The sequence below is a fragment of the Dermacentor albipictus genome, chromosome 5, assembly GCF_038994185.2.
Source record: "Dermacentor albipictus isolate Rhodes 1998 colony chromosome 5, USDA_Dalb.pri_finalv2, whole genome shotgun sequence".
Classification (NCBI taxonomy): Eukaryota; Metazoa; Arthropoda; class Arachnida; order Ixodida; family Ixodidae; genus Dermacentor; species Dermacentor albipictus.
The window spans coordinates 96,496,345-96,523,528 of NC_091825.1; the positions used below are offsets into that span (position 1 = coordinate 96,496,345).

A 27,184-nucleotide genomic window follows, 5' to 3' on the forward strand; every position below is an offset into this window, starting at 1 on the left:
GTCATGACAAAAACAGCGACCCGCGACGTATACAACACCAGTCTCACTGCAGTTGCAGGTGCAGTAAAGGCTTCATTGCAGTTGGCTTAGTTGATCGACGCCGAATGAAGATGCATTTCTTTGTTCTTTTTACTATACAGTCTCTGAGAACTCCGCTCTGGCCGAGAGGACGATAGCTTACGGACATCACAAGGAAACGTCTAAAACGAGAACTGGGGACAACCTGTTGGCGTCCCTTTGGTCATAGCCTCACAAGCACGCATATTCGTGCAGGAAAGGGCGTGGTGGAACAAGATCTATAAAAAAAGAAAGTGAATTGGGTTTTATAATGCCTTCATCGTTAGTCTTTGACTCTTCATGCAGAGTACAACGAGAGGAAATGTGTTTGTGCGGCAGTAAAATGGCAGTGACAGTGGCGGTTTTGTTTTGTGGCAGTAAAGTAGCGTGTACCTTTCGCTATCAACATGGCAAGACGAATTACAGGCACTTTAATTCTGATTTCACTGGGTGGAATCATCTCATCAAATCAATTTCTAGGCTTGAAGCTCTGAAGTAAGAAAAACTTCAGTACTTTATCACATGCTGCAATTTGCTGTGGATTTAACACTGTCGAAAGGCTGATGGGCCTGGTCTGAAGTTGCCCCAATATTTTATTCCTGAACGTGGGGAACTTTGGCTTTGCGAAGCTTGATTCGTGAAGAATAAGACTGGACAAGTATTCACAAAACTCTCTTATGCTAGAATTGTTCCTATGAGCGCATTGCAGCCATTTGTTATGGTGGACAATATTACTGTTAGCGAAAATGATCAGCCAGTGGCAAAGGGCCCTTATGAAAAAAAAAACCCCTGTGGATTTGACTCTTGATCCTCTAGGTAATATTCTGCTACAACTACATCGCATGGAACACCTTCGTCGTTGGAATTTCTTCGCAAGTCGATTGCGTAGATTCAGTTGCGATATTTTTGTTCTGTGCTTATCAAAATTAATTCTGGTTCCCTCACCAGCAGCTACATACCCGACAGCTGGCTCACCGAGGTGTTTCGGTGTGGCTGGCGACATGCAGAAGAGCTGCACACTGTTGCGGCGGCCGATTTGCATTCGGCGAGAGCACTGGTCACGTCGCCATCCAAACTTGGAACCAAGATGTTTGGAGCAACTTACGGGACAAACACTCTGGGCACGCAATGCCGTCTGGCTGCAAATAGTGTAAAGGGCGTGGCATAAAGAGCTACGGAGGATAAAGCAAGAGTTTTGGCCGGGCGATTTGGCCCATTATACTCGAAGTGGCACAGTTTTCCGTGTTCCCTCTGCATTTTTGTGTCACGTCTTAGCTCACTCTGATAGGATGCAAACGTTCCGCGCTAACTGCGAAAGAACAACTAACAAGAAGAGCAGTGAAAAGAAAAGGATATACAAGACCAGCCCAACATCGTCCTGTTAGTAGTTCTCGTTTCCTTGTGCAAAAAACGGATACACAGGACCAGTCAAACATCGTCCTGCCCGCTGTTAGTAGTTCTTGTTCCTTCTGTATGCTTTTTTTCCGCTGGTTTTCATCTTAGTTCACCATGTACCAACTCGCTAAGCACTTATCCTTGACGGCGAAAGATCACGTCCCAAGAAGCGCAGGACGTCGTCGTGGCGCAACTGGCCTCAGACAACGGCGTGGCAGACGTGCTCAGCCAGATTGCAGGTACCTTTAGTCTGAACATATTTTGTTAGTGTTAGAATGCTGTTCGGGCATACACCAAGAAACGCGCAATGACAGACGTCTGTCATTGGACTCTTTTTTTTTTCTGCGTAGACGTCTGTTTAAGTATATTCAGTACTGCAAGAGGAAGAAAGGCAGAGGGCTGCTTCAGCGCTCAGCGTGTTCTTTAATGTTAAGCCCTGCTGGCATCCCTTTGGTACCACAATGGCACCCTCTTTGCCTTTGAGTTCATGAAGAAGTGAAGTTAAAATGACTGAAATTGTTTGGAACTGCTGGGCAGCGGTGCCTTTTTTTTATTTCTCCGTGTATTGCGCTCCATTTTCCTTTTGGCCGTCCGCAAGCGCTTGAAGTTTTTCAAAAGAAGAAAGGGAGACAAAAACGCTTTAATGAATCCTGCATTGTTTGCGTGGCGGCATGCGTACATGATAAGAAAAAAAAATGAAACGTCACACAACGTGCACACAAGATACACACGCCCCAACACAACAGGTAACTATAGCAAACTAAAGTACACCTCATTGACACATGTGTATTGAACACTCGTAACTTACGCGTTTCATGGTTAGGAGCAATTGAGTCCCTGTCAGGCCATATGGTTTTTAGCTCTTGCTTCCTCTTTCTGTATCAAATAAATAAATAAACTTCAAACTTCAAAAGGCACGCTAGAGTGCTCGCGCAGAAGCTGCGAGGTTCGTGAGCACAAGAAGTGCTTTTCGTTATGTTTTTCTGGAGGTAAGTTTACTCGCTGCTAAAATATGCCATGATTGCAGTTTGAATTCGTATAGAGCTTAAAATAAAATGTATTTCAGCTAATAATTCGCACTTCTCTACACATCCTTGTGGCGAGTGAGTGAGTCAGTGAATAAACTTTTATTTGGTCCAGCAAAGCGCGATAAAACGCGCACCTGGCTAATCCCACGACGGGACTGACAGATCTAGTCTGCCGGCCCGATCGCGGGCGCGCTGGACGGCCAGGATTTTATCCTCAAAGACGGGACTTCGCAGGAGGGCGTCCCACTCTTCCTTGGTGAACTTCGGGCCAAGCGACCCGCACTCCCAGAGCATATGAGGCAACGTAGCTACCTCACCACAGGCCACGCAAGAACAATTCGTATAAATCTCTGGATATATGCTATTAAGGGTCGCCGGATTTGGGTACGAGTTCGTTTGCAGAAGCGTAGCACAAAAAAAAACATGAAATCCTTGTGGCTTCATGTTTTTTTTTTGTGCTACGCTACATTTGCAGCTAACACGTGATCACAAGCTACTAGCGTGCCAATTATAAAACCCGAAGTGAAGGGCGTGGCTATTCTCCTTCTCATGCTGGGTCAGTGAGAAGGCAATTGAGATACACAAGTCGCCAGCGCATGTGAGTCACTCTGACGCACAGACATCAGTGAGCCCCCACTGTTTCTTTAGAAACAACTTTATTCCTTTAGAAACGCCACACCGACAATGTCATGTAAACTTCACATCTCTAAATTCTCGGCTAACACTTTGTTAAATAAATAAGGCGTGCTAGTGGTACACAAAAGCCGGTATATTGCCTACGCTTGACGAAGGTAAAACAACGCAGGCGAGTGATGAGACATTGCCCACAATTCGACGACGCGTAATGCCCTTCAGGCTCTGAAGATGACCGCCCGTCAAAAAGAAACCGACAAGGTTGGCGTGTTCCACACTGTGACAATAAAGATGAAAATGAGTCAGGGGAATGTACATCGGATGACGGCACTAAATTTTGGTTATATTAAACCTTTCTACGAACTGGTTGCCTCCATGTTCATGTGTCTGCGAGAGATTGTGCACCGTGGTCAAAGGAAAATGGTTTAAACTTTTGCACTTTCTATAGCTGCACTTGAAGGCTGCTATGAATGTGATAATAGAAGCCTTCAAGTGCATCTACATAAAATGTTTTTCCTATCTGTGTCGAATTACAACGATAAATATTTAACGAAACAATGAAGCCTACCGGGGTAGTCCAGAGGCTATCAAGTTGCACGGTTGAACTCTCGTGGTCGCGGGTGCGACTCCGGCCCCTACGGCCGCGTTTCGATGAGGGCGAAATATAAGAAGGAAAAAAAAATAACGCTCGTCTACTTAGATTTAAGTCCACGTTAAAAAATCCCAGGTGGTTAAAATTATACTGCAGTTCCACCGCTAGTGTGTGCCTCATAATCAGATCATGGTTTCGGCATGTAAAATCGCAGTATCTTCTTTATAATTGCTACGAAACGCTGCCTCTTAAAGTACCAGCCCTGGGAGAGAGTCAGCGTATGACGTGGAAAATTGTCCGAAACTTCTTACATGGTTCAGAACGATGTAAAAAAATGTCAAGCGAGACTAAACAGCGAGAAACGACGCACAATCGCAGAATTATCGTCCTTTAGTTAAGCGTGCCTTTCAACCTCAATGTCCGCGCACTACGATTCGAATAAAACTATAGCGTCATTCACTGAAATAAAGGTACTATTTCAAGATGCCTTGGCAGCGCGTTCTCCACTTTGGCGCAGTACCACGTTGTGAACACCAAATTTGAATTACGGCATGCTGCTCGACTGAGTTGCGGAACCCCTCTGTTGCTACGTGCTGCACCACACTACAACTAAGCTGGCTGAATACCTTCGACGGCTGACAGCTTAAAGCGAGTGCAAATGCGAGCAGCAACCACTACGCTTCCCTTGCAGAGGGCACGAAAATACTGAGCGAAGCTACATATTGGCAGTTCTGGTGTACAGGGTCTCTACGTTCTCATTATATTCTTTTATGGCCAGAAAAGTATGAGAGTCTCACCAAAAGTAGTAATTCAGTTTTTTGTACACTCTCACCACGCATTGTTAGAAAAAAAAGCCACTATGAGCTGAAAGATTTCGCCTTTAGTTACAACCCCCTCGTTGTTATACCTTTATTTTCACTACCTCTTCTCGATATTCTGAATGTTAGAAAATTCCCATGTGGTAGTTCTCAGGTTCAGCTTTGTAAGGGTGGTGACGCAAGGTGGTGGCCCAATCCAAAGAGTTTAAAGTAGGAAAGTGCGTGGTCGGTGCTGTACCGTGGGCGTGGAAGAACTGTAGTATTATTATGCCAATATATCTGACGTTATGCCTGTTTAGGGTACACGTGCATTGATTTAGTTAATAAAATTCTGTCGAGTTGAGTTCATTTATTGTACAGTGCACATCGGCGATTCTTCAGGGACAAGATGGAACCGGCAACGCTGATGGTTGCCCAGGTTCCAGGAAAACATTCAAAAGCAAAAGCTACGCATACTGCGAAACTGTGTGGGCGAAGTCACTGCAGATGATGACCACCAAGAGCTCCTTTTCATTGCTTGTGTGAGATCATCTCTCAAAATTTAGGACTTTCTTTTTGCGCTGCTGAAACAAGCACGGTAGTGATGAATTCGTCTGACTGGGTTCTTTTTTTGTTGTTGTTGTTTTATGTAAAATTTACCGCAGAGCCATGACGAAACCATACATTGTAACCGGTCGGTTGCTTTACATTGAGCGTTTTCCTAATATTGTCCAACCACCTTTGTCCTAGAGTCTTCAGTGGCAGAACTCTCACTGTCTATGAAACAGATTTGTAATGCTAATGTGCCAACGAGACTCTCCTGCGTCGTGGCACACTATTTGTTATGGTATAGTACATGCATTTTTTGTTCGAAAACGTGGGATTAAGTCGGTAACTTTCCTCAAAACGAAACTTGCGCTCTGCATTAAGGCAAATTTTTTAAAGAGTCAACCGGTACATTGTGAGAGCTTCTCTGGTACTATTTCATGTGAATGATTAAAAGACTCTTTATTGATCAACACCCATACCCATTCTCATAAAGGTATGTTGTAACGATTGCTTTCATTTTTTCATTATTTTTGCCATTCGTCATTGCATGGCACGAATCGACGCTGCCGCCATCACTGCGATCAACCATTCGGCGTGACGGATAATCAGAAGCGAATAAAATCTGACTAAAAATATTCTTGCCTGACGCCACCTCAACTCTTTGATTTGCAGGGAGTGAAGTAAAGAAGATTCTCTCGGCCAGAATTTTGCGGAATAGCTAATCATTTCTGGAAAAAAACTAGGTCCATATGGCACTCGGTAGTTCCAATACAATTAGGACGCGAAGGTGCGACGAAAATAATAAAAAAAAGAACGGACTAGAGACGCATATGCCGCAGAAGTTTTTCGTCGAGAGCGATGGTTTGTATGACTCGTGGGACGTTCTTATTTTCTATAAAATGACACTGTGCGCTTGCTGCCGGACTCAATGGTTTACATCAATTACAGCGACAGGCGGCATTAGTTGGTTTCAACGATGATCGCTTGCAACGAACGAGCTGCTCTATATGCGTAAACTAATATAAAGGATGTCGGCCGGTTCGAGCTTTGCATACTTATGAATTGGCAAAGAAAGATAACATGACAGCGGTGCTCGAGACTGAAAGTGCTCGTGTGTCGCCCCGTGATTCAGTGTGGCTTATGTACGTGTTAGCTGCAGATTCAATATAAACGTTTTCGCGATGCAAATGTCACAGCAGGAAACTTGGTTCTTTAAAACATGCTTCAAAAAAGCAAGGCACTCGAAACGCGTTTGAACTTGGCGTTTTTTTTTTTTCGCTGTACACAGACAAAAATGTGAGAAAGAACTTGCCAAGTATAGATGTAATTTTTTACTGCTGCTGCTGCTGTGTGGAGAAATTTACGAGCCGGTGAAGATATCTCAAGCGCAAGTCTTTTGTATGCTTATGACGAGCACAACCGAAATTATGGGGTGAATAAAGATGCAAACGTGTTTCGTTTTTTGCCTAAGCAACTAGTGCCGTAACTTTCAAGCAAACCTTAATGCTTTCTCGCAATGGAAGCCAAATTTCCGCAATGGAAGCATTTGTTCAGAACCACGCAGCAGTCTGTGCGCAAAAAGTTCTGTGGTTTATGTTGGGTGATGAAAGAAAAACGATCTCGAAATGACCATAGTTCCCTTTTCGGACGTTCATACGTCGAACCATGTCATCCGAAATGTCGTTGCTGGCAGTGTGACATTTAATTGTACTTAATTGTACACATACAAGAAAGAAAACTTCCGCAGCACGCAAATGCTACTGTACGTGCGATGGAAAGTGGCAACCCGATTTTGGACTCATATACTATGAAGAAATGTACACCTACAGGTGCAACCTTTAAAAACTTCTAATTTGTCATGATTCTGTTAGAAATAAAAGTATGTACTATTCCCTCGGCCCATGTAGAAAAAGACAGCAAGCGTTTCTTACAAAACTTGCAGATCTACGTCTCTCTGCCTCATGAAGCATTTTTACACGTTATTGACTCATTATAGTATTCCACAGCACTACGGCAAGTGCTGTAACAAACTGATAAATATGGCACTAACTGCTGCGGAAGATCATTCGTTATAAACACGTGGGTAAAGAGAGCTTGTCATCTTTCTTCACTCAATCTCATACATGTATTCGTTCAGATGGCTTTACATGCTTTGACGATGTATACGCATTTACATAGAGCGAATTTTGGTGAACCAAATGAAAAAAAAAGGAAAACCCAATAATTCATAGCTTAAAGAGATGCGTGAAAAAAACTCGTTCTTAATTCTTACTCGCTTTCGTGACCATGTTTCATGGTGGTTTTCGGGACACACTACGTGGGTTACATCTGCTGTGCATGTCAGCGACCTTCCCATTATATGGATTACTTTGACATCGTCCATCGATTGCAGTACAAGGTGAGCACACCCAACGGAAGGTGTCGCAAAACATAAGACTTGCCCACTTTACTCTTCTCGTGTAGACTGCCGTTGGCAGGCGCTCTCGTGCGAAGTGCTGATGCTACAGAATTACGCGAACGTTTCTGACGCTATGCGCTCACTAGTATACATCACAAGTGCTCTTGAAAACACGTCCACCTTATTGCAGTCACTGAAGGCGCGAGTTAAACACGTCCACAATCCAGTCACATCGGTTAAGGTCTCATCTGCAGCACCCAGTGAGAAATATCTCTCGCCGTCTTTCACGGGAAATAAATAGTGCGGCTTAGGAGCGCCGAAAAAGAAATGCCGCAGCACACGGTCGATCGTTTCGTGCAATTGGCCAATAACGCGTCGAGATCTCGATCCGTCATGCACAACTGCTGAGGCTTTTCACCGCGAGTTCTTCCTCGCACTCTCGCATAAGATATCTCGAGCAGGTTGAGCACTGAAGTCTTCGCAACATGTCAGGTCTTTTTTCGAGCAGACATCACTTATGGCAAGAGTCGTCAAAGAGAAGTGGTGACTTCCTCGATGACGTCTACGGAAGGCTTCTGCAGCCTCCGCGGCGAGGACCTGGGCGCAGGCTCTCCGTTGGTCTGAACGGGCACGAGTCGCATGCAGTTGGGACACTGGTCGTACTTGTACGGCAGTATGATGGAAGCGCGGCGAACGCCTCGCACACGTCGGTCCAGGGTCTCCTGCGTCTTGTTCAGGTTGTTCTCGTACTCGCTCAGCATGAGGTACTTCTCCTCCTTGTTGCACGACGTGATGCAGTCGTCGATGAAGTCCTCGAGGAAGTTGTCCATGATGGCCTCCTCGGAGATGCAGGTGAGCTCCTGGCGCCGCAGGTCGGCGTAGTTGCTGAAGGTGAAGCTCCGCTGCTGCAGCCTCGCCTCGTGACACAGCGAGTCCTGGAACGAGGAGCGGCGCGACGACGACGCAGCCGCGCCGTCACCGGCCGCCGCGGCTGGCGGGACGTCCGAGCACCGGCGGCAGTCGGGCCGCAGCTGGCTGCGCCGGGAGCGCTTCTTGTGCAGGTCTATCAGGAAGAGCGACATCGCCCCCAGGAAGGAGCACGCCGAGGACACGTAGAAGCCGGTGCGGCCTCCAAACTGCTCGTTGAGGAGCCCCGCCAGCGGGACGCCCACGAGCACGGGCACGGACTGGCACCACTGGACGAAGCTCCAGGTCTTGGCGAAGTTGCGCGCCCGGACTTTCTCGAGCGTGTACATCTTGAGCGAGTACTGGTAGCCGCCCAGGAAGACGCCGTATATCCACACGAACAGCAGGTAGCCGTGGTACTGGTGGAGCGCCGTGAAGGCGAGCAGCGAGGCGCTGATCATGAACGCGGCCGCCTGGCACAAGTACTGGCGCGCGATGAGGCACTGCACGCTGTTCTTGATGACGATGAGGCCGAAGGCTGCGCTGCCGATGGCGCTGGCGATGCCCAAGAACGCCTGGAGAAGCAGGAGCGACGAACGCTCGAGGCCCTCTTGTTCGCCGAGATGCATCTGCAATGACAATGTGAGTTGATTGCTTGCTTACTCTGATAATCTTGTTAGAAACGAGAGAAATGAAGCCTCTGTTATATCTTCGTGAATCGAATCCAACAAACGCAAACTTTGAGGCTGACTGTATTAACGATCTATTGAGTTGTTCGCAGCTCCGACAACTCACTTCTTTCTATGCTATTTCTCTTTGACGCTATGCACATCGCAACTGGGCCTATCAGGTGAACTCAGTGCGTTCCTCTTTGATGTTTTGCGAGCAGTCGCAAGGGTCAGTGCAGGCTTGGATACAGAATTGTGTAGCGCAACGTTTCTCCAAGATAGTATGCTACACTTGTGGTCAAGCTAATGTCTGCAATTACTCTAACAGAGCTCTGGTGTCTCTTTTTTCTTTTCGTCGACGCGTATGCACCTATACAGAAACTACGCAAGAAAGTTAATTATTCAACGATTTCATTTCGCTGCAGCGAGAATTACTAAGAGTGGAAAGACTCACTAAAAGCACGAGAGGCGTGGTGACCCCAAAAGCCGCCAGCGCAGTTCCTGCGACGAGGATCTGGACGGTGCGTGATCGCAACACTGCGTAGTCGATGAAAGGAGGCCGTTCGGAGGCCTGTGAGGCTCGGTCCTTGGCCTTGGAGCGGCGCTGCATGCTTTTGAGGTGCAGGATGGCGCGCCGTTGCGGGTGGTACAGGGACGCCGGCCGATAGAACACGCCCAGCACAAACAACACCAACACGGTGCCCGTTAGCGCCTGTAGACCCAGCCTCCAGCCCACCACCCTAAAGAAAAAAAGAATAGAAAGAATTGCAAATCACATTTTCACCCGTGGTGCGCACAGCACAGTGCAATTAGTGGCGATACCCAAGCGCGTTGCTCACACGTTGGTAAATCACTTACTATACCAAACTATTTGGCCGAATGGAGATCAGCACGCAATGTATTTGCAGGCTGCAGAAATTGCTCAGTTGACCCTCATATCGTACGCTCCTTTACTGCTTCCTATAGTGGGATAGTATAGACGCACAGTTGCGAGATTAATTAACGTTGCCGTATATCGGTGGTTGTCAGAGAAGTAAATGTACAAAAAGAATTGGAGGAAGCTGTGCTAGTACTGCACACGTTATCTACACTTGCATGGAGTCACTTCCAAGACCATGTGTCTTGCTCCATAGCTGTTATGTCGGCCTCTACTACACGTCTCAGGGTGACCAGTGCCTTTTCGTCTTACAGTTTGCGCCCGTTTTCGCGGAGTGCTTTCGGAAGCCCTCCCCTCCCCCCTACCCCCCCTCAAGCGCGCACTGGCGTTTCGCCCCAGTTCGACACATTTATCACCCTCCTCCACCCACTGCTTACGATGATCTGGAATGGTACCACCGGACGTCGTCAGAGGCCCAGCCCTACACGGCCGGCGGCGATGAACGTTGGTGTGGCATTCTGGAGTCATTTGTCGTTCGAGACAATTAACTTAAGGGGTGCCAAGTTGAGAAAGAAGACGCCGAAGACCAGCGAGGACGGCGAATGGCCTCGAAGATAGCAATCTGATCAAAGTGCTCGTCCGGCGCACTCAGCACTTCCACCTCGCGTATAGGGCGTATCCTCCGTGCAGTACATCCACACTTCCGAGGCGATCTTATCAAATCGACCCTGCTCTTGGCCCGTGTCGGCGAACGGCTGTCGGCGGCTCGCAAGGCACGGCCCGAGATGAATTGCGGGCGCGTAATTCGGCAGTGGCATAGTAGCTCGCCCGTATCGGGCGCGCGATTACATTCTTGTATTTAGTCTCTTCGGTTCAGTCGTTAATTGCCCCAGTTCGGGTGCTATAGCCACGAGAATTCCTTGGAACGGAGGTGTGACGCAAGCGTGCATCCGGAGAGAGAGACGGTTTGTTTCGTAACAATCGCATAATAGCTTTCCACTTCGGAACTAAACATTGTCGCCCAACTTGTGAGGCACTTGGTGAGGAACGGAAGTGCCCTGATAAACGTGTATCGGCACGTGAACGAGGTTGTTGTAACACTCCTGCTTAGCGTTGCGACAACGATGACATTAGTGACTAGTAGAAAGAACATGTAGTCATGTTCAGTTCAGTCGTTTCAGTTCAGTAATGTTCGGTTTAGAACTGCATGTTTAGAACATGTAGTTCTGAACATGTAGTCTTAGAACAAACTATACTCGATCGTGGCAGTTGCGCTGTGCCTGCATTCACCTGTAAATATGCTTTAATTTTTCTCTCAGCTCGCGACAATAGCGTGCAAAAATGCCCTCATGCAGTGCCTGCAAACGTTATCGAACGCTCAGAATGCAAATAATCATAACAATAATAAAAAAAGCTATATACGTGGGACCTTAAGCGCAGGCGCTCCTCAGGGCACAACTTACTGAAACATTAAGTTCTCGCAGTTATTGGCTTGAGCCTCAGTGGCCGAAATCGCCCCAATATTACGCGCGTTATCTTGCACTGGTTCTTCGTACGCATTGCAAACTCGATGTCGGGAGGAAACCGGTGTAGCATAATCTTATAACTCGGTGGAGACACCTAATTATAACCACCAGAAGCGCTCAAGTTTGTTCCTGTGCATATTTGGCCATATTCGAAACAAATACGTATGCAATGCGATGAAATTATAACGTGTGCTGGTCCTTTGCGTGCCAAAGTTCTCACCATCACTATGGGAGTTATAAACTTTTGACGAATCTGCGTGTAATTCCAGTGCAAAAACAAATGTTAATATCTTCACCGGCATGCGTAACTGCCTTCAGCCAGAGCAACATCTGTAATGACAATACGTCGGATACGACTGGGTGTACGCGCACACTATGCCGCTCCCAGATGAACTGCATTGAGACCAATTACGTCTACCATGGCAAATATATGTAAGCATGCGCGCGCATGTCTCCGCACCACGAAATGTCCATCTGAGCCGCGGTTTCACGATCGATGATCAGCGACACGCTAGGCCATCGCCTGTGCCCGCTATTTATACTGCGTCTACATAATGACTTCGCAACTCAATGTGCGATCTTATCGCACCTTCCGCAGTGCTTGACTCATATAACGTGATAGTGCGAGTGCGAACAAGTAATTTGTGGGCCTGCCAGGAGTGATGAATGTCGTTGCCGCTCTGCAGGAGCCGAATATCGGTGGCGGCCCCCTGGCGGCAACATCTTTATAATGTGTGCCTATCTTAGTATATCCCGCTTTCGCGTATTTGCCTTTTCGTACAGGCCGGCCTAATTAGTCTGGCAAGATGACTTGCCGAATATTTACCCGTTGTAATGTAGACGCATAGCTTAAGTCGCGCGAGTGAAATAAATAGAAAACTGCGATCACGTGGTCCTGTAATGGCTCGGGTGTGACGTGAAAGGTGAACTTCTCAACGCGTTAGAAAGAAATCAAGACCACGTGGTGCGGCGAACGTAGCGGCTACCACGACTCGTGTACTGGGGCGGTCACAGCGCGTGGCCGCCCATAGATCGGCTCCTCCTGCGGGAATAAGTTACTCCTTAGAGCGAATGCGACATGATACGTTCTTACGATTTATGGTAGGACAAATCAAGTGGTCATATCAGCTAAAATCTTTACATTTCACCAATCAAAATAGGTAATCCTTACATGGTTCCTATGTCTACGCATTCTGCCTATGAGGTTATCCAATTAACGCTGCTTTATGAACGTAAATGTGAATTACGGAAATGGTGGAGAAGCTGGTACGCATTAATTGTTAGGAAAAGCGCGAAGGGACAAAGACGACAGAATAACAAGTTCTTTCAGTTGATAGTAAGCGTTCCTCCAGCGTTCTTGTGTTGCTTTGGTCCCTTCGCGCGTTTACTAACGACAGTAAATGTGAGCATATTCATTTGGCCTCTTTTTTGTATTTATCGTCATCTGATATGTAGCTGTAGTGATGATGCATGGCAACGAAATGAACTTCCGTTTGTGCAACACCTTCTGCCCGAATTCGTGCGCTTCCTGTTAACGTACATGGAGGTTGCACTTGCATTCCCAAATTTCGTTTCATATTGGGGCTGCACGAGTCCTGAAACCAAAATGTCTGCACCTGTGTGTGACGGGTGCTGTACGTTCGCACGCGTGCGAAAGGCTATGCATATTGAGCGTAATTAGGCCCTTAAGGTCCACAATTTAATATTGGTTTCTTTAACGCCCGGTATATTTTCTGGCCACGCTTGGCATGCGCGTAACATCGTCACATAGCGTCCGTGAGAGAAATGTAATAATAATAATTATGGGGTTTTACGTGCCAAAACCACTTTCTGATTATGAGGCACGCCGTAGTGGAGGACTCCGGAAATTTCGACCACCTGGGGTTCTTTAACGTGCACCTAAAGCTAAGTACACGGGTGTTTTCGCATTTCGCCCCCATCGAAATGCGGCCGCCGTGGCCGGGATTCGATCCCGCGACCTCGTGCTCAGCAGCCTAACACCATAGCCACTGAGCAACCACGGCAGGTGTGAGAGAAATGTGGCGAGCGCGGAGTGTGAAACAAGGGAAGTGTACGCAAGATTGATGACGATTACACCAGGCGTTTTCTTTTTCATTACGAACATTTTTACCAGCCACGTGTAGCGGATATAGTAATTCAAGTCCTTGAAATGGATTCAGCTCCAACGCGCATAAAACGGCGTTTGGTAAAAAATTAAATGACACAGAGCGTATGCTTATCGCAAGTGTGACGGTGAATATCTCGGAACCTGTACTATTCTTAGAAATTCTTCGTTAGCGTTGCAAACTCACCGAACACAGTTCGCTAATTGCAATGTGCCATAACGTAAACGATTAAAAACGAATTGTTGCAAAATTTTATTATTTGGCCGAGTACGCCATGCGATTCATTTGGGCTCCAGGTCTACCTTTTTCGAGCAGTCCAGTTTAAGCATTACAATCGTGCTATCTGCCACAGGCTATCTTTAACATTTTGTATATTCTAAAAAAAGAATAGAGTTAAACAATTACAATCGTGCTATCTGCCACAGGCTATCTTTACCATTTTGTATATCCTAAAAAAAAAGGAATGGTTGAGAGACAAGATAAGACCCAAAGTTTGTACGTATTGTCTTCCGAGCGCGTAACAAGCGCGCGCGGGTCGTCTCCCCCGCCGCCTCGCTCACCGTATGCACTCGACGATGAAGATGGGCACGACGGCCACGCCGAGCCCCGTGCCGGCGGCGAGCAGGAGCTCGACGAGCTCGCGGCGCTTCTTGAAGTACTGGCCCACCATGAACATGGACGTGTCGCGGGTCATGGCGACGCCGCACCCGAGCACCAGGCCGTAGCTGATGAACAGCTGGTGGAACTGCGAGGCGAACGACGAGAAGAGGCAGCCCAGCGCGGCCACCAGTCCCCCGATCACGGCCACCATGCGGGTGCTCTTGCGCTGGCACGCGCCCACCACGGCGGGGGACAGGAACAGCGCCACGGCGGTCGACACGGAGCCCAGGCACACTGCACGAGGCATGGGGAAACAACGACGACCGGGCTTAGCATTTTTCGATTTTTCTCACTCTATAGTTGGCGGTCATCATATTTGCGTGTACGCAAGTTACCCTATCGAAAACGCCCGTAAGACGCATTTCGTATGGCACCACATGAACACATGTGGAGTCTCAATTAAGAAAGCCCGTATGTTCCCGTACATCATCAGGTGTGAGTCATACATGAAGGTACGAGAATCCCATACGAAAAACTCATAAAAAAACACGTATAAAGAAAACGCGGGCTAGGTCTCTGTTTTCTTCACGGCAAGGACTGAGAAAGGCTTGTGTTGCTAGAGTTGTCTTTTTTTTCTTGTTGTCACCGATGGCGCGGTTCACGAACCGATGAAAACAGGCAGGAATTATTTCTTTCTTTCTTTTTTGGTGGCCCCTCACACGCGTAGATCATTGCTGCAAAACGTGCTTCACTCAAAGGCGATTGCACAATTCGCATGTCCTTAAAAACTTCAGCAAAGCCCTTAAGGCCTTGAGTGCCGAAGCCCGTCTGGACCAGTGTCCTAGAGCTTTCTCCTCTGTAAAGGGGGCTGGCTACCCAGCACAGGGTAGCCAGCCGGAACTTACACTGGCTAACCTCCCTGTCTTTCCTCCTCTTTGTCTCTCTCTCTCTCTGCTTCACTCGCTTGTTGCGGGATGTCACTTAGGAACAGCCACGGGTGACTTAGAGGTGTACAACAAAAATTATGTTGCGCACATGCGATTCATCCTAGGAGCGAGCTTTAGCTCGGAGCGAACTCCTGTTTGCCTACTAACTAACTTTCTAACTAGTTTTCTAACTGTTTGCCTACTTAAATGCTTGTAATATGCAGAAATGCCTTCATAAGACAACCGACGGGCCGAATTAAATGAAATTTGTTGCATTTGAAAGACAAACTAAGTTCTAGCAATTCTGGGATGCAGAGTTTTGTATTTATGGCCTCAAATTTCTGCCAGAAGCTGACGAAAATTAACGAGGTAAAAAAAAAAGAACGTGTGACGTTTACAAACCCACCTCTGTACGAAAAACAGGTATCGCACTTCTGTCTATTGTATCTGTTGAAGCATCTTAAGCGAACAAATGTGATACGTGAATTTACAGCTTGCGAGAAATCGTCACAATGTTTGCGAAAGTTTTGCAAATGTGCTAGTCAAAAATTAATGGCGTCCTTCAGAGCAGCGTTCCAAATTTGTCTGCTTTAGCGTCATATAATGCACGGTTTGCGGAACTGAGATGTAGTTTTCCTAAATGCTGAATTACAGGGTTGTAATCTTGATATTTTTGTTTATTAAAATTTTCACATTTTCGAAAAAAAAAAAATGTTCTTGAAACTATTGTGTCGAAAATTGACAACCACTTTCTTGGGTTACTAGGTTATAACTTCTCTTGAATGCAGCGTACCTCTTCGAAATTTGTGGGGGAGGAGGTGCCGGGAAAGTCAGTTTCTCAGCTCCCACCCATTTAGACAAGGAGCTCCCGAGCTAAAGCATCCTCTTCAAATGGCCGCACCAACAACGCCTTCCGGCAAGCTTTCTAACGCGTTGGAGAATCGGAGCAGCCCTGCAGCCCTGTTCCCACGGCGCACCGCAACACCGTATCGGACGGCACGCCGTTTGCACGTGACCGGTGCTCGAGTGTTGATACTGTGGACCGGGAAGTATCACTAACCACGAGTCTCAATATTCGTACGTGGGATATACTTACGGTGTGGGAAACACTGGCACTGCCAGTGCACTGAGAACCAACGGGCCGCGATGTGTTCGCACGCTGCACTAGCCACTTGCCTGGAAGCGCGAACCAGGGCACGTGCTTTCAGAGGCGAGAGCCTGTTCCGTTTCAGCACATCGTAGATACTATTTCAATTTCGCCTGCTTCATAGCCGACCAAGTACAAGACTGAAACAATATACGGGAGTGCCTACCACGTATCACGCGTGCTTGGAACGCGGCTGTGCCCTGACATGTACACCCACTAACCGAGCAATCTCTTTCCCACTCCAAGCATTGGTTGAGCAAATGTATTCACTGCATCTGAGATGAGTTGATGATTTTTTATGCTGCACAAGATTTACATGTTTCCGTGTCTCCGATAGCACGAGGGACGCTGCGCTTAACAGAAGTTTCGGTCCGAAATGCGTGCCTAATGGTGGAAAGTTTGTTGCGTCCTCTGTGCCTGTCCCCCGTTACAGTGTGGCAAGAAAAGTGCTCGCGACCACGTTGGCAAGACTGGACGACCGCCCCCTTCAGAGAGGAAAATGTTCTAGGACGCTGGTCAAGACGGATTTCGGCACCCGAAGCCTTAAGGGTTCTGCTCAAGTTCTTAAGGGCTAGTGAATTGTGCGAGCAACTTTGAAAAATGTAGCGCGTAGCATCGCGTTACTGTGCGAATTTTTTCTCACTTTATTTTTTTTTCTCCTTTCATTCCCTTTGGCCCTTTCCCCAGCACAGGGTCATCAGCCGCCACTTACACTGGCTAACCTCCCTGTTTTTCCGCCCCTTTCGTCTCTCTCTCCCTCTCTTAATAAAATATAACTTCTTTAAAGCGATGCACACTGCGCAAACTACGGAAATGTATATCAATTGTTTGATTTCGCGTGATTGCAACTTTTTGTTCTTGAGACTAGTGAAGCGATTTTGTGCGAACTGAAAATTTTTCTCTCACGTCGTTGTAATCACAATGTGTCGATATAAAAATAAGCATAACATGTGCAATGTGTGCCACTGGTAACCTAAGCTGAGTTACTGATACTCCTAGAACAGTAGTGTGAGACCAAGAAAAAGTACTCCTGCGTTAAGCACACTAACAGCATGAAACCATAAAAAGAAAGGTGAAAGCCGAAGGCAAAACGGCCAACAGGCATGAGAGACAAATGCGAAAAGTATAGAGAACAAAGGGCCGAGAACGTAAGGATCGAAATTTTATTTGCACCACGGCAATTGCTTATTAGGCGGCGTTGGCGGAGAGTTATTAGAGCCTTCCATTGTTTTAATGTCTTTATTTGAAGTGCACCATGTTGTGGCGCAAACTTCGTGACAAACTTTAACCAGGAAGTCGGTAGAAAAGCGACATAAGTCTTCCTACCTGAAAGTATCATAAAAAGTCATAGAACCAGTATACTTCCAAGTACATGTCGCAGGAAACTGGCAGAGCGAGTAGAGGTTCAAAACGGCGTTTGCAAGCGAAAAAAAAAAAAAGTTCGCTTCGCGCTGGTACACACTTCTCAAGCTTGGTGTGACTGCATCGGCTATGCAAATTACGTTGCTCTGCTGCTCAGTAGTCGCGAGTTGCTTCAGCTGCTGATGCAGTGCTTTTTTTTCTCCTTTTTTAAGCTGCTGCCGTCATAGCTCGTCGGCTGAATTTAGATTTACAGACTCGTTTGGAAGCGGCAAAATATTCACGCACAGCGCACATACACGCGAGCTGCTGCCTTCACAGCTGAGTGAAGGGTGACTTGCAAAACGCGAAGAAATGACAATATTTAACTGTCGCGTCGCAGTGAAATCTTGTTTCATAAACTTGGCGCACTGCTGCGCGTTTACGAGAAGACGCAAACAGTTGAACGCACCAGAGCTACGCCTACCGATCGCACTCTCAACGAAGTAGTAGCGTCTCCATTCCATACTTTGGAAGCGTTAGTTTGGATCCGGTCTTGGTTTTTCTTTCCCCCAAGTTCCGGGTAAGCTGTTGTGGCGTTTTGAACTGCGTTTGCAGGGTTGTTGCTTTCTGTGTCCTAGTGCGATGATGCCTCGGTGAGCTGAAGTTTTTTGTTTAGAACTGCATTGTCGAATATGTTCTCGGACTTCAAGTTGGCGCGATCTCCTCAATGTATATCGAGGGCAGCTGCAGATCTTGCGTAACGATACGCTGTAGCAAAGTAAGAGGAAATAAGTGGGAGGCAAGTTCCGCGAATTTGAAGTCTTTCTTTTTCATCGCTGCGAGATAAAGAAAAGAGTAGGAGTCGATGTCTTAATTACGACGAAGCTGTTAGGGCGAATAGAAGCATTCTAAAACGTATTGCGCCTTTCTTTCTTTTCTTATTTTATTTTTTGGGGTCTCCTGAAGAAACTAGAAAAACACACGGGCTTTTTACTTAAAGTAAATGGGGAGCATGTGACGGCTGATGTTCTGAGAAAATTTGAAGTGTGTGAGTTAATTAGGGGCTAAATGAAAACTGCTAAGCCCTCGTTTCCTGAATGTATACAAGTAGTGCATGCACTTGCAAATAATTGCTTTAAATGCTCGAAAACTTTACGAGCGCGCCTGGTTTCAAGCGGTCAAGTCACCTGCGGGAAACGTTTTAGAGCCTGTGGTTTAATTACTACTCCTTTACACTCTACACTATTTACTCTCACTGAGACAAAGCTTTTTACGCAGTCCGAAATTTCGCTGCAGTATAGGCCCTTAATTATTGGCAAGCTTGGAATTCCGCCGCGAATGTTTTGCGTTTCGCAATGCAAATACACCCGTATTCCGTGGTTCTTACGCGCATTAAGAAAATGTTATCAAACTTCAACAAAGTCCTCCTGCTCTCAACCTAGTTACGGTGACGTCACTCGTTTCCGGCCATCGCGAAACTCCTCCCAACCGCTTCCATATAGCCTTCGCGATCGTGCGGAAGCTTTTACAACTGTATTCAGTGACCACAACAAATACACGATTACAACGACGACAACATGAGGACAACAAGATGACGTCACTTGGTTGACTGTCATCCAAGACAGAAGGAGCTGTCCTTGCGGGAGCAATACTGGGAATGAGTACTGAGGTGAAAGCCATGATACGAATGACTGCCTGCTTCGTCGACCCCCTACTTTACTACTTGAATTGCCCTTCAATGAGCCTATTTCTGGCAACTAATTGCGGCTATGCTAACTGCCAACTGCATTCAAATTTCGCGAATCGCATTTTTTAAGCTTCTGAGTCTATCTTCGTCCTTTTTTTGCCAAAGGTCACCAACAGCTTGATTTAAGCAGATGTTCTCATTGGGTACAGTGTGAACTTGGCCGGAGTGCTAACATTCTACCTCTGCTATTCGTAATAGTCTTGATCTGTCTTGGCAGCGTTAGAACTGCTTACGAAGCAACTAACTCGGCCCCATGCTTATCGCCAAACTTTAAAAGGAAGCACATAGGCGTAACCATTGCCGGCATGCCTCAGAAAGTCTAGATCGACCTGTATTTAACACAAACCTTGTCCTCCTGCTTCTCTTGTCTTTATGCCAAGTTTTATCTCCGTGAGACAGCGTTATCTCCGTATACGGACGCTCAAACGTAGTCTCCTATAGGGCATTACAACTTTGCAAAGGAAAAAAAAGAACAGAAGAACATAATTGTTGATCAAAATCAATGCTCAGATTTATGCTCTGGCGTGTCGGAAACGCCAAGTGTGGTTTTGAGATGTAGAATGGCACCGATTATTCACATTTGTCCACGCTCGCGGTATATAATTACACCGGTAAATTGGAGTTTTCCCGTTGAAGTTAACCGGAATCAACGTACATCTTTTCCAACTATATTAAAAATGCTCTTTCAGATTTTTAGACCATGCACGCTTATATATAATACCATATTACTACTTAACATTATGCATCATACCGCAGATTACAGCAGCACTACAATCACCTCGTGAGTCGAGCCATTTACGACAACTGAAATACGTTGGAACAGACAATCGAACAAGCAATAACAGCCCCCTTAATACGTTACAGCTGGTCTTCATTCTATCGCTCTTCGAAATCCCCGCTATAGCGAACGTGTTTCCAGAGCCATTAAACAGAGGAACTCACACATACACATACAAAAAAAGAAAAAAAAACAAGCATTACAAAAATGAAAGCGAAGAATAATTGCGCTCGAACGGTTGGCTGTGACTAAAACAGCACCAAAACTAACCTTCTCTGACGCTCTCGCAAAGTCTCAGATCAAAGCAACCGTATACGGCTACGGGGAAGATACATGTTCTCCAGAACAGGGCTTTAAATAGATCGTCGCTGTTCGGTCATCTCTAAGTAGGCTGTTACTTTCACTCCGTGTACTGTAACTTAGTTACACGCAGTGCAATGTGACCCGCGTTTTGTTTCTCCGCACCCTGTACCGCGTATTCACCGAGGGGAAATTTCGGAAGTAACTGTCGCCACTTCCGATACTTTCCCACGTGGCTCCTTTTCCCCCCGTGACAGCAATAAGGCGGAAGTAGCACGAAATGATCTAGTCGTACCTTTATGTGTTCGGTTCTTTCTTCCTTTCTCTCTCTCTCTTCTTTTTTTTTTTTTTTTGGCCAATGGGCACCTACAGTCAGAGCTGCGCTGGAAGGGTCAGCTAAATGTATCATCCCCTTCTCTTGCTTCCCCATGATGAATGCGCAAACGTCTCGTAAATACTCTCCTATATACGGGAGTCGATTGCCGCGACGAAGTTGTTACAGGGATTCGCCGCCGGCTCTACGATGCGTTTTTTTTTCTTTCGTTTTCTGCAGAGGGAGCTGCTCCTGCGCTCCAGCCCGCCGTGCAGTTCGTTAATCCAATCGTAGCAATCGTTCCTTGTACTTTTTTTTTTTCAGTGCGGCTGTCCAGACCGGTCTTTCCTCCTTTCTTTGCTTCCTTTCTTTCTTCCTGCGCGTGTTGCTGACGTCGGTTCGGAACCTCCGACGTCATCCCCCGCCCTTTTATTTTTCTTCGCCTTGCTCTGACCCCGTATCACGCGGTCTGCAATAGTGCATCAATACGGAAAAGGGCAATGCGTCTCCTTTCGATGTTGAAGAAAAAGGGAAAAGAAAAATAACAAAGCTCAAGACAAAAATCAGGCCTCGATTTTCTGTAGTTAAAATGTTTTCCATGCACCGGCTCTGTCGTTTGTCTGTATTGTGCCTCTGTTTGGCCCATTTCTACGCTCTCCTTTTTTCGGTGCTCTTATTCCGGTCTGCTAACTTTGAGAAAAGGTCTATTTATATCCTCGCTTGCTCTTCGTAAGAGTTGGATATCCAAAGAAAAAGAAAGATGCTACACGCAAGCACTCTAAGCGAGACCAAGTAGTCGCAACCCCGCTCAAGATAGCTAAGGGGCCAGGGTGAGGGAGAAGGAAGGACGTAGAAGAGGAGGAGGGAATACGTGCGCAGTTAATATGAAAAGAGAGTGAAACACGGGAAATCAAATTGCCTGCTCGCGATCTCTTGCAGATGCCTCAATTCGTCTTGCGTACAACGAGCCTAACTTTTCTTTGCCATCTTCCTCGCGTGCTTTGTTTCGAAGCCCTGCACTTACGAGTTCAAAAGCACTGCAATTTCTCAAAGATAAAAGTGCGATAAGAAATTAATAAAAAAGTAAGCGAACTAACAAATATGTGTATATTTATCTGTTGAAAAGGCTGTAGGGTGTTTTGTCCTTATCTAGGACCTACATAGATGAAAATTACTATACTGTCATATTAATGTGCCCAACTTCCGTTTTGGTTTAGTAATTTATTGCCATTTTACTTATCTTTCGTGATTTATTTCCCGTTGACCTCTCCGCTTAGTTTCTGTCTCCTTTATATTTCTGCGACAGACGCATCTTTTTCCGTAGCCGGCCAGCATGGTTATTGATAGTAAGCCCATCTGTCCTATGTAAAGCCATTTAGCTCAGGAATCCCATCATTCAGTCCTACGTATGTCAAGCCCGAAGATAGGAGATCATTTGGCCTGATAGAAGAGCAGTCGAGAAATAATTGCACGGGAACGTTTAAACTGGCAGCGAGAGTCGAGACGATTTACCCGACAAAGCCAAGAATCCGGGTGAACAAATGCTCAACGAGAAGACTAAGTGGAAAGTAGTTCTTTTAACGAAGCAAGCCGACGTGTAGAAGATTGAGTAACAGCTTTTCTGAAGCTGAAATTGGCTTCAAAGCATTGCACAGTTGTGTCCCGATGTGAGCGGGGTTGAGTCGTCTGTATATATATATATATATATATATATATAATTGACTTGACTAATGTAGTTCAATAGCTCAATCATCTATTAGGCTATATGCTGAAGAGTGCGTAGTTTATCGCGTAATGTCTTCTCACGGCGATCTTACAGCCCTCAAGTCTAACCTTAACTCTATCATTAACTGGCACTAATGCATCGGCAAATGCGCTTGAATGCTAAAAAGTGCAAAGTAATGAGAATTTCCCCGGAAATCAACCACTTGCATCCCTCCTCTCTATAACAGTGATGATTCTTTGTTAGACGAAGCAAGCTCTATTAAATATCTGGGAGTTCACATAACTGCTAACCTTTCTTGGCAAAATCATGTTGCCTATGTTATCAATAATGCCAATCGCACGTTAGGTCATTTTAGCGGCAACTTTTCGAGGGCACCCCCGTCTCTTGAATTAGCCTCATACAGGGCGTCCCACATAACTTGAGCCAAGAATTTAAATATGGAAGGCGCGTGGGAAGCGAATTGAACCGAACGCATAGCCGTCGCCATAGCCTACAGTAACTCAAGACATATTTTTTCCCCGTAACTCACTAATTATTTAAATTCATTTGCCAAACTTTTTAATTATTGGCTGAAAGATTCCAAGTATGATTCGCAGATTTATAGAGCACCTTCAGAAACCACCGATCGAATGGTTTCCTTTACGATATGTCTCTCGTAGTCCTTTTTTGGGGGGGTTGCAAAGAAAGCGCGCGAAATGTGAAAAAGGTCACGTGACGGAGCGCTTGCGCAGCTGTATTGTGCTGCTCTCAAGCGTACGTTCGGTGAACAAAGGTCGGCTGCATCGTGACTGGCGACGAGGAAGCGGCAGGGCGTTCTTTATCTCATCGGCAGCACTCGGCCAGCAGCATGCATTTTCGCCGTCATACGATGGGATAGACAGAATAAACTTTAATGTCCAACGGAAAAGGTGATCTACCCACCCCCCGACACGCAGGTCAGGGGGCGAGTGCCGCCGCCTCAGATGCAGGCTGGGAGGTCTTGGGTCCCAGCAGCCTCTTCAGCCAATTGGACGAGCCGGAGCTGGGCCGGCCTTGTTCACCGAACGCACACTTGTCTGGAGGCATTGCGTATAAAGGGACTCAGGCTTTTCGAACGTAACATCTCCGCCACATTTGATTAAATCGACCGTTATTCCATCTTCTTCTGCCGCTTTCCCCCTGGATATGTTTTGCCAGGTCTTTTAACTTCATCACTAGTTATGCAAGCAGCCTCTGTATCCTGTTTACCACTTCTTCCAATGAAGGTAGCATGTCTGCTCCGGTTGCTGTACAGATCAGTATAATAGTAAACCTTTGGTGCTTTTACTAGATCATCGAAACAGATGGCATCACCCTGCTTAGCTTTCACTGCATACGTCTTGTTCTTTCCCATGCCGAGTTTCCTTCTCTCTGATTTCATGCTGGGCCCATCTTTTACTCCTTCCTCAATCTTCCCGACGTTGTAATTTTCGCTATCACTTACTCTCTTCTTGTTTAGCAACTTTGCCAATTCAGCAAATTCTGTCTTGTCTCTTAAGTTTGACATTTTTGTGCTTTGCCTTCTTTATTTTTTGTTATGTCTTTTATTTCTTGGGAGAGCTTACCTAATTGATGCGTTGGTGTCTTGCCTCCCACTGCAATTGCAGCGTTTGAAATCAGCCTATAGTTACGGTTTCATTCATTACTTCCATCTTATGTTCATTTTCCCGTTCTAAAGGAGCATATTTATTTGCGAGTACCAGCCTGAACTGATCTGTCTTTACCCTGACTGCGTCTTGGTTGGCCTGCTTCCCCTAGACTAATTTTTCGCTGTCCAAATTGAGAGCGATCCTAGAGCAGCAGAAGCTTGATGTGGGTGACTTGGTTTAACATACTCGAAGTAAAAACTACCCTACAAAGACGTAGACTAAGGGAAGGACATGTACGCACGGACCGCTTTTCTAATGTGATAGAGCGGTCTTGATGTCACGGTGTCAGTATTCATGTTTCTACCCATATAAACACTGTTTCTTCAAATAAAAATTTAGTTCGAAGTTAGCGCGTGTCCGTCGTACATGTTCTTCTTTTAGTCCGCGTCCTTGTAGCGCTGTTTTTTTTTTTTTCAAGCGATCCTAGAATTCACTAATCTATGATCCCTCTCCCCTTTACTCTAGCTAGCATTTCTACACGCTGTACTATATGCTGGGGTCGGCATAGAAAATGACATCTATTTTATTTCTCGTTTTCACATTTCGGCTTTTCCAAATCACTTTTCTGTTAGTACGCTTCTGAGAGAAGATATTCATTATTCGTTATCAACTCCTTTTTGCTAATTCTACCAACATTTCTTCTCTACTATTTCGGTATCCATCGATATGTACGCACTCAGAATTCTTACCCGCCGTAGTAGCGTAGCGGTTTAGGCGAAGTCCGTGGGATCGAATGCCGGGGCTGCGGCGGCCGCATAGCGTTGAGCGTGAGATGCAAAATTAATCGGAGTCCCTCACTACGGCATGCCTCATAATCAAATCGCGGTTTTGGCACGTAAAACCCCGGAATATATATATATATATATTCCTGCCAGTGTAGAACCAGGAAAATTATATGTGCAGACTGGTGGCTGGCTGTCTTTGAGACGTCACCTTTTATTCCCTCTGCCCCTTTCCCCAGCACGGGGTAGCTAGCCGGTACTTACACTGGCCAGCCTCCCTGTCTTTCCTACCCTTTTTTGTCTCTCTCTCTCTCTCTCTTTCTCTTGAGTCGTTAACAACTTTTTAGCAAATGAGCGAAAGGCCCCTGAAGATGAAAAAGCAGTGCTTAGCGTAGTTCAACCATGTCTATCCCAAATTTGCATTTTATGCGGCGAAAGAGGATAGTCATACTGACCAAGTGGCGTGAGCAACTCATATTGTAAAACAAGCAAATGTCTAAAGAGTAGAAATTGTGTTCCCATGCCATATTTAGCGCCACAAGAATATCGCCGAAGTGCGAGCGGAATAAACTCGCCAAGAGCAGGAATATCTCATGACGAGTTCGATTGAACGCTGCGGTTTACGAAACCACGGCAATTCAGTACCGACGTAAATAGGCCGACTGAAGGTGATCGCTTAGCTATTATTCAACCGCTAACGCCAGTAGATTGCGTGGACACCCCAGAATCGCTCAAAGAAAACAGAGTGAAGACGTGATTCCATCAAGCAGCCAAGACTGCCGCATGCGGCTGCTGGTGGTTTACCTGTCGGCGCCATCAGAGCCGATTGAGCGGCCCCTTTGTCGGCAAAAGGCAAAAGAACGCGACTCGGTCACGAGCACAAATGCGCAAATCGCTGCGCCGAGTCTGTCTGCACGCGTACGGAGATCTGCGACTGCCCGAGCACGGCAAACCAAGCGGGTCCCCTTTGAGACTTCCGGGAGCGCGGCGTCTCACAGACTCGAGGGAGGCACGCCCGCCCCAGCGAGGACGAGCGCGCTGCGAAACAGTTCGACGTATACGGCACGCACTGGATTCGTTGCCGGTTCTCCGATGTGTGCCGAGAGCAAACATTGACTCTGGGCGCTGCTCCGTTGGCGAACCTTGCATGCCGCGGCCAGCCGCCATTCCTCGGGGAGAGGCGACCGAGCGTATATGGCGAAGGAAAAAAAAAAGCGGGTTCTGTTGGGGGTCCTGTAACGGGCCGCATATTGCCGTGCGACTAGATTGAATCAGCCGGGGAGGACATGCGCACGAACGAGTGCGCAAGTCTCGGTCGCCGTCCGGAGAGGAGGGCCTCGGCTTGGTGCGCCGCGGCTGCCACGAGTTCCCCAGCGTGTCTGCCGGGAACAGGCACGTGAAAATTGATTGCCTACGCGATGGACGTGTTGAAAGCGGGCAGGGAACGGGAACGCTCGAGCACGTTAGGATACGTGCGACGCTGGACCGCGTAGCCTCTCGCGACGGGCATTCGCGGGTCGGATTCTGCAAAGCGCGGTGCGTCCGTCGTTTCTAGTATTTTTTTTATGCGAAGCATATTACGAGGGCTCAACTCAGCTCCTCAGGCGCGGCGGTGTCGCCTTGAATACCACGTGACACCGTGACGTCACGACAGAGGAGAAGTGGCTTTGGCTCAACTCTTGCAAGATGGGCTGGGTGGGAATCGAACCAGGGTCTCCGGAGTGTGAGACGGAGACGCTACCACTGAGTCACGAGTAAGATGCTTCAAAGCGGTACAAAAGCGTCTCTAGTGAATGCGGTGTTGCCTTAGAAACGAGCTGCTTCTAGGGCTCAGGCGTGCGTCGCTTGCTCAGGCGCACATTTCGTTGCCGCGCCGAACGCTGCGTTGCTCGACGCTCACCGCGTCCAATGCGGGGCGTCCAAGGCGAAGCAGAGTAACGCATGAGTTGTTTCGTCGTCTAGCCGAACCAAATATAGCCAAGCAACAGCAGTTCACCAAGCTAAACAGTGGTTCAACAACTAAAATAAAGGCTAGTATGCTTCGCATCCTGGGCTTAACCTTACCTAAGCCACAGCCATTTTTTTTTTCAGACGTGGCGCTGCGTATAATTGAGGCACATACTGAGAGGTGTATGACTGCGTATGGACGTCTAGTCGTGATGACGATGTAGAACAGTTCTACGAGGACGTTGAATTAGCGATGATAAGAGGCGAGAACTCGGTATACTGAAGTAATGGGCGATTTCAGTGCGGGAATGGAAAGGAAAAAAAAACAGGCTGGGAAAAGGCAATTGGCAACCATGGCATCGAGGAGATAGGTTGGGAGAGTTCGCGGAACTGAAGACAACTTAGAGATAATGAGTCT

At 46.8% G+C, this 27,184-nt stretch overlaps 2 protein-coding genes across 3 annotated transcripts in view; one reads left to right on the forward strand and one right to left on the reverse strand.

Moving 5' to 3' along the window:
* The window catches only part of LOC135917243 (hepatocyte growth factor receptor-like), a 594,900-nt gene that overhangs the window by 184,911 nt on the left and 382,805 nt on the right, over window positions 1-27,184 (forward strand). The gene's annotated exons all lie outside the window — the stretch shown is intronic.
* The window catches only part of LOC139059963 (monocarboxylate transporter 10-like), a 273,923-nt gene continuing 253,874 nt past the window's right edge, over window positions 7,136-27,184 (reverse strand). For both annotated transcript variants that reach the window (XM_070538624.1, XM_070538623.1), the window contains exons 2-4: window positions 14,113-14,446; window positions 9,478-9,763; window positions 7,136-8,984 (exon numbers count right to left, since the gene is read on the reverse strand). In XM_070538624.1, the coding sequence (XP_070394725.1) occupies window positions 7,980-8,984; window positions 9,478-9,763; window positions 14,113-14,446 (1,625 nt within the window). In that variant the 3' untranslated portion in view covers window positions 7,136-7,979. The remainder of the gene's footprint in view (window positions 8,985-9,477; window positions 9,764-14,112; window positions 14,447-27,184) is intronic.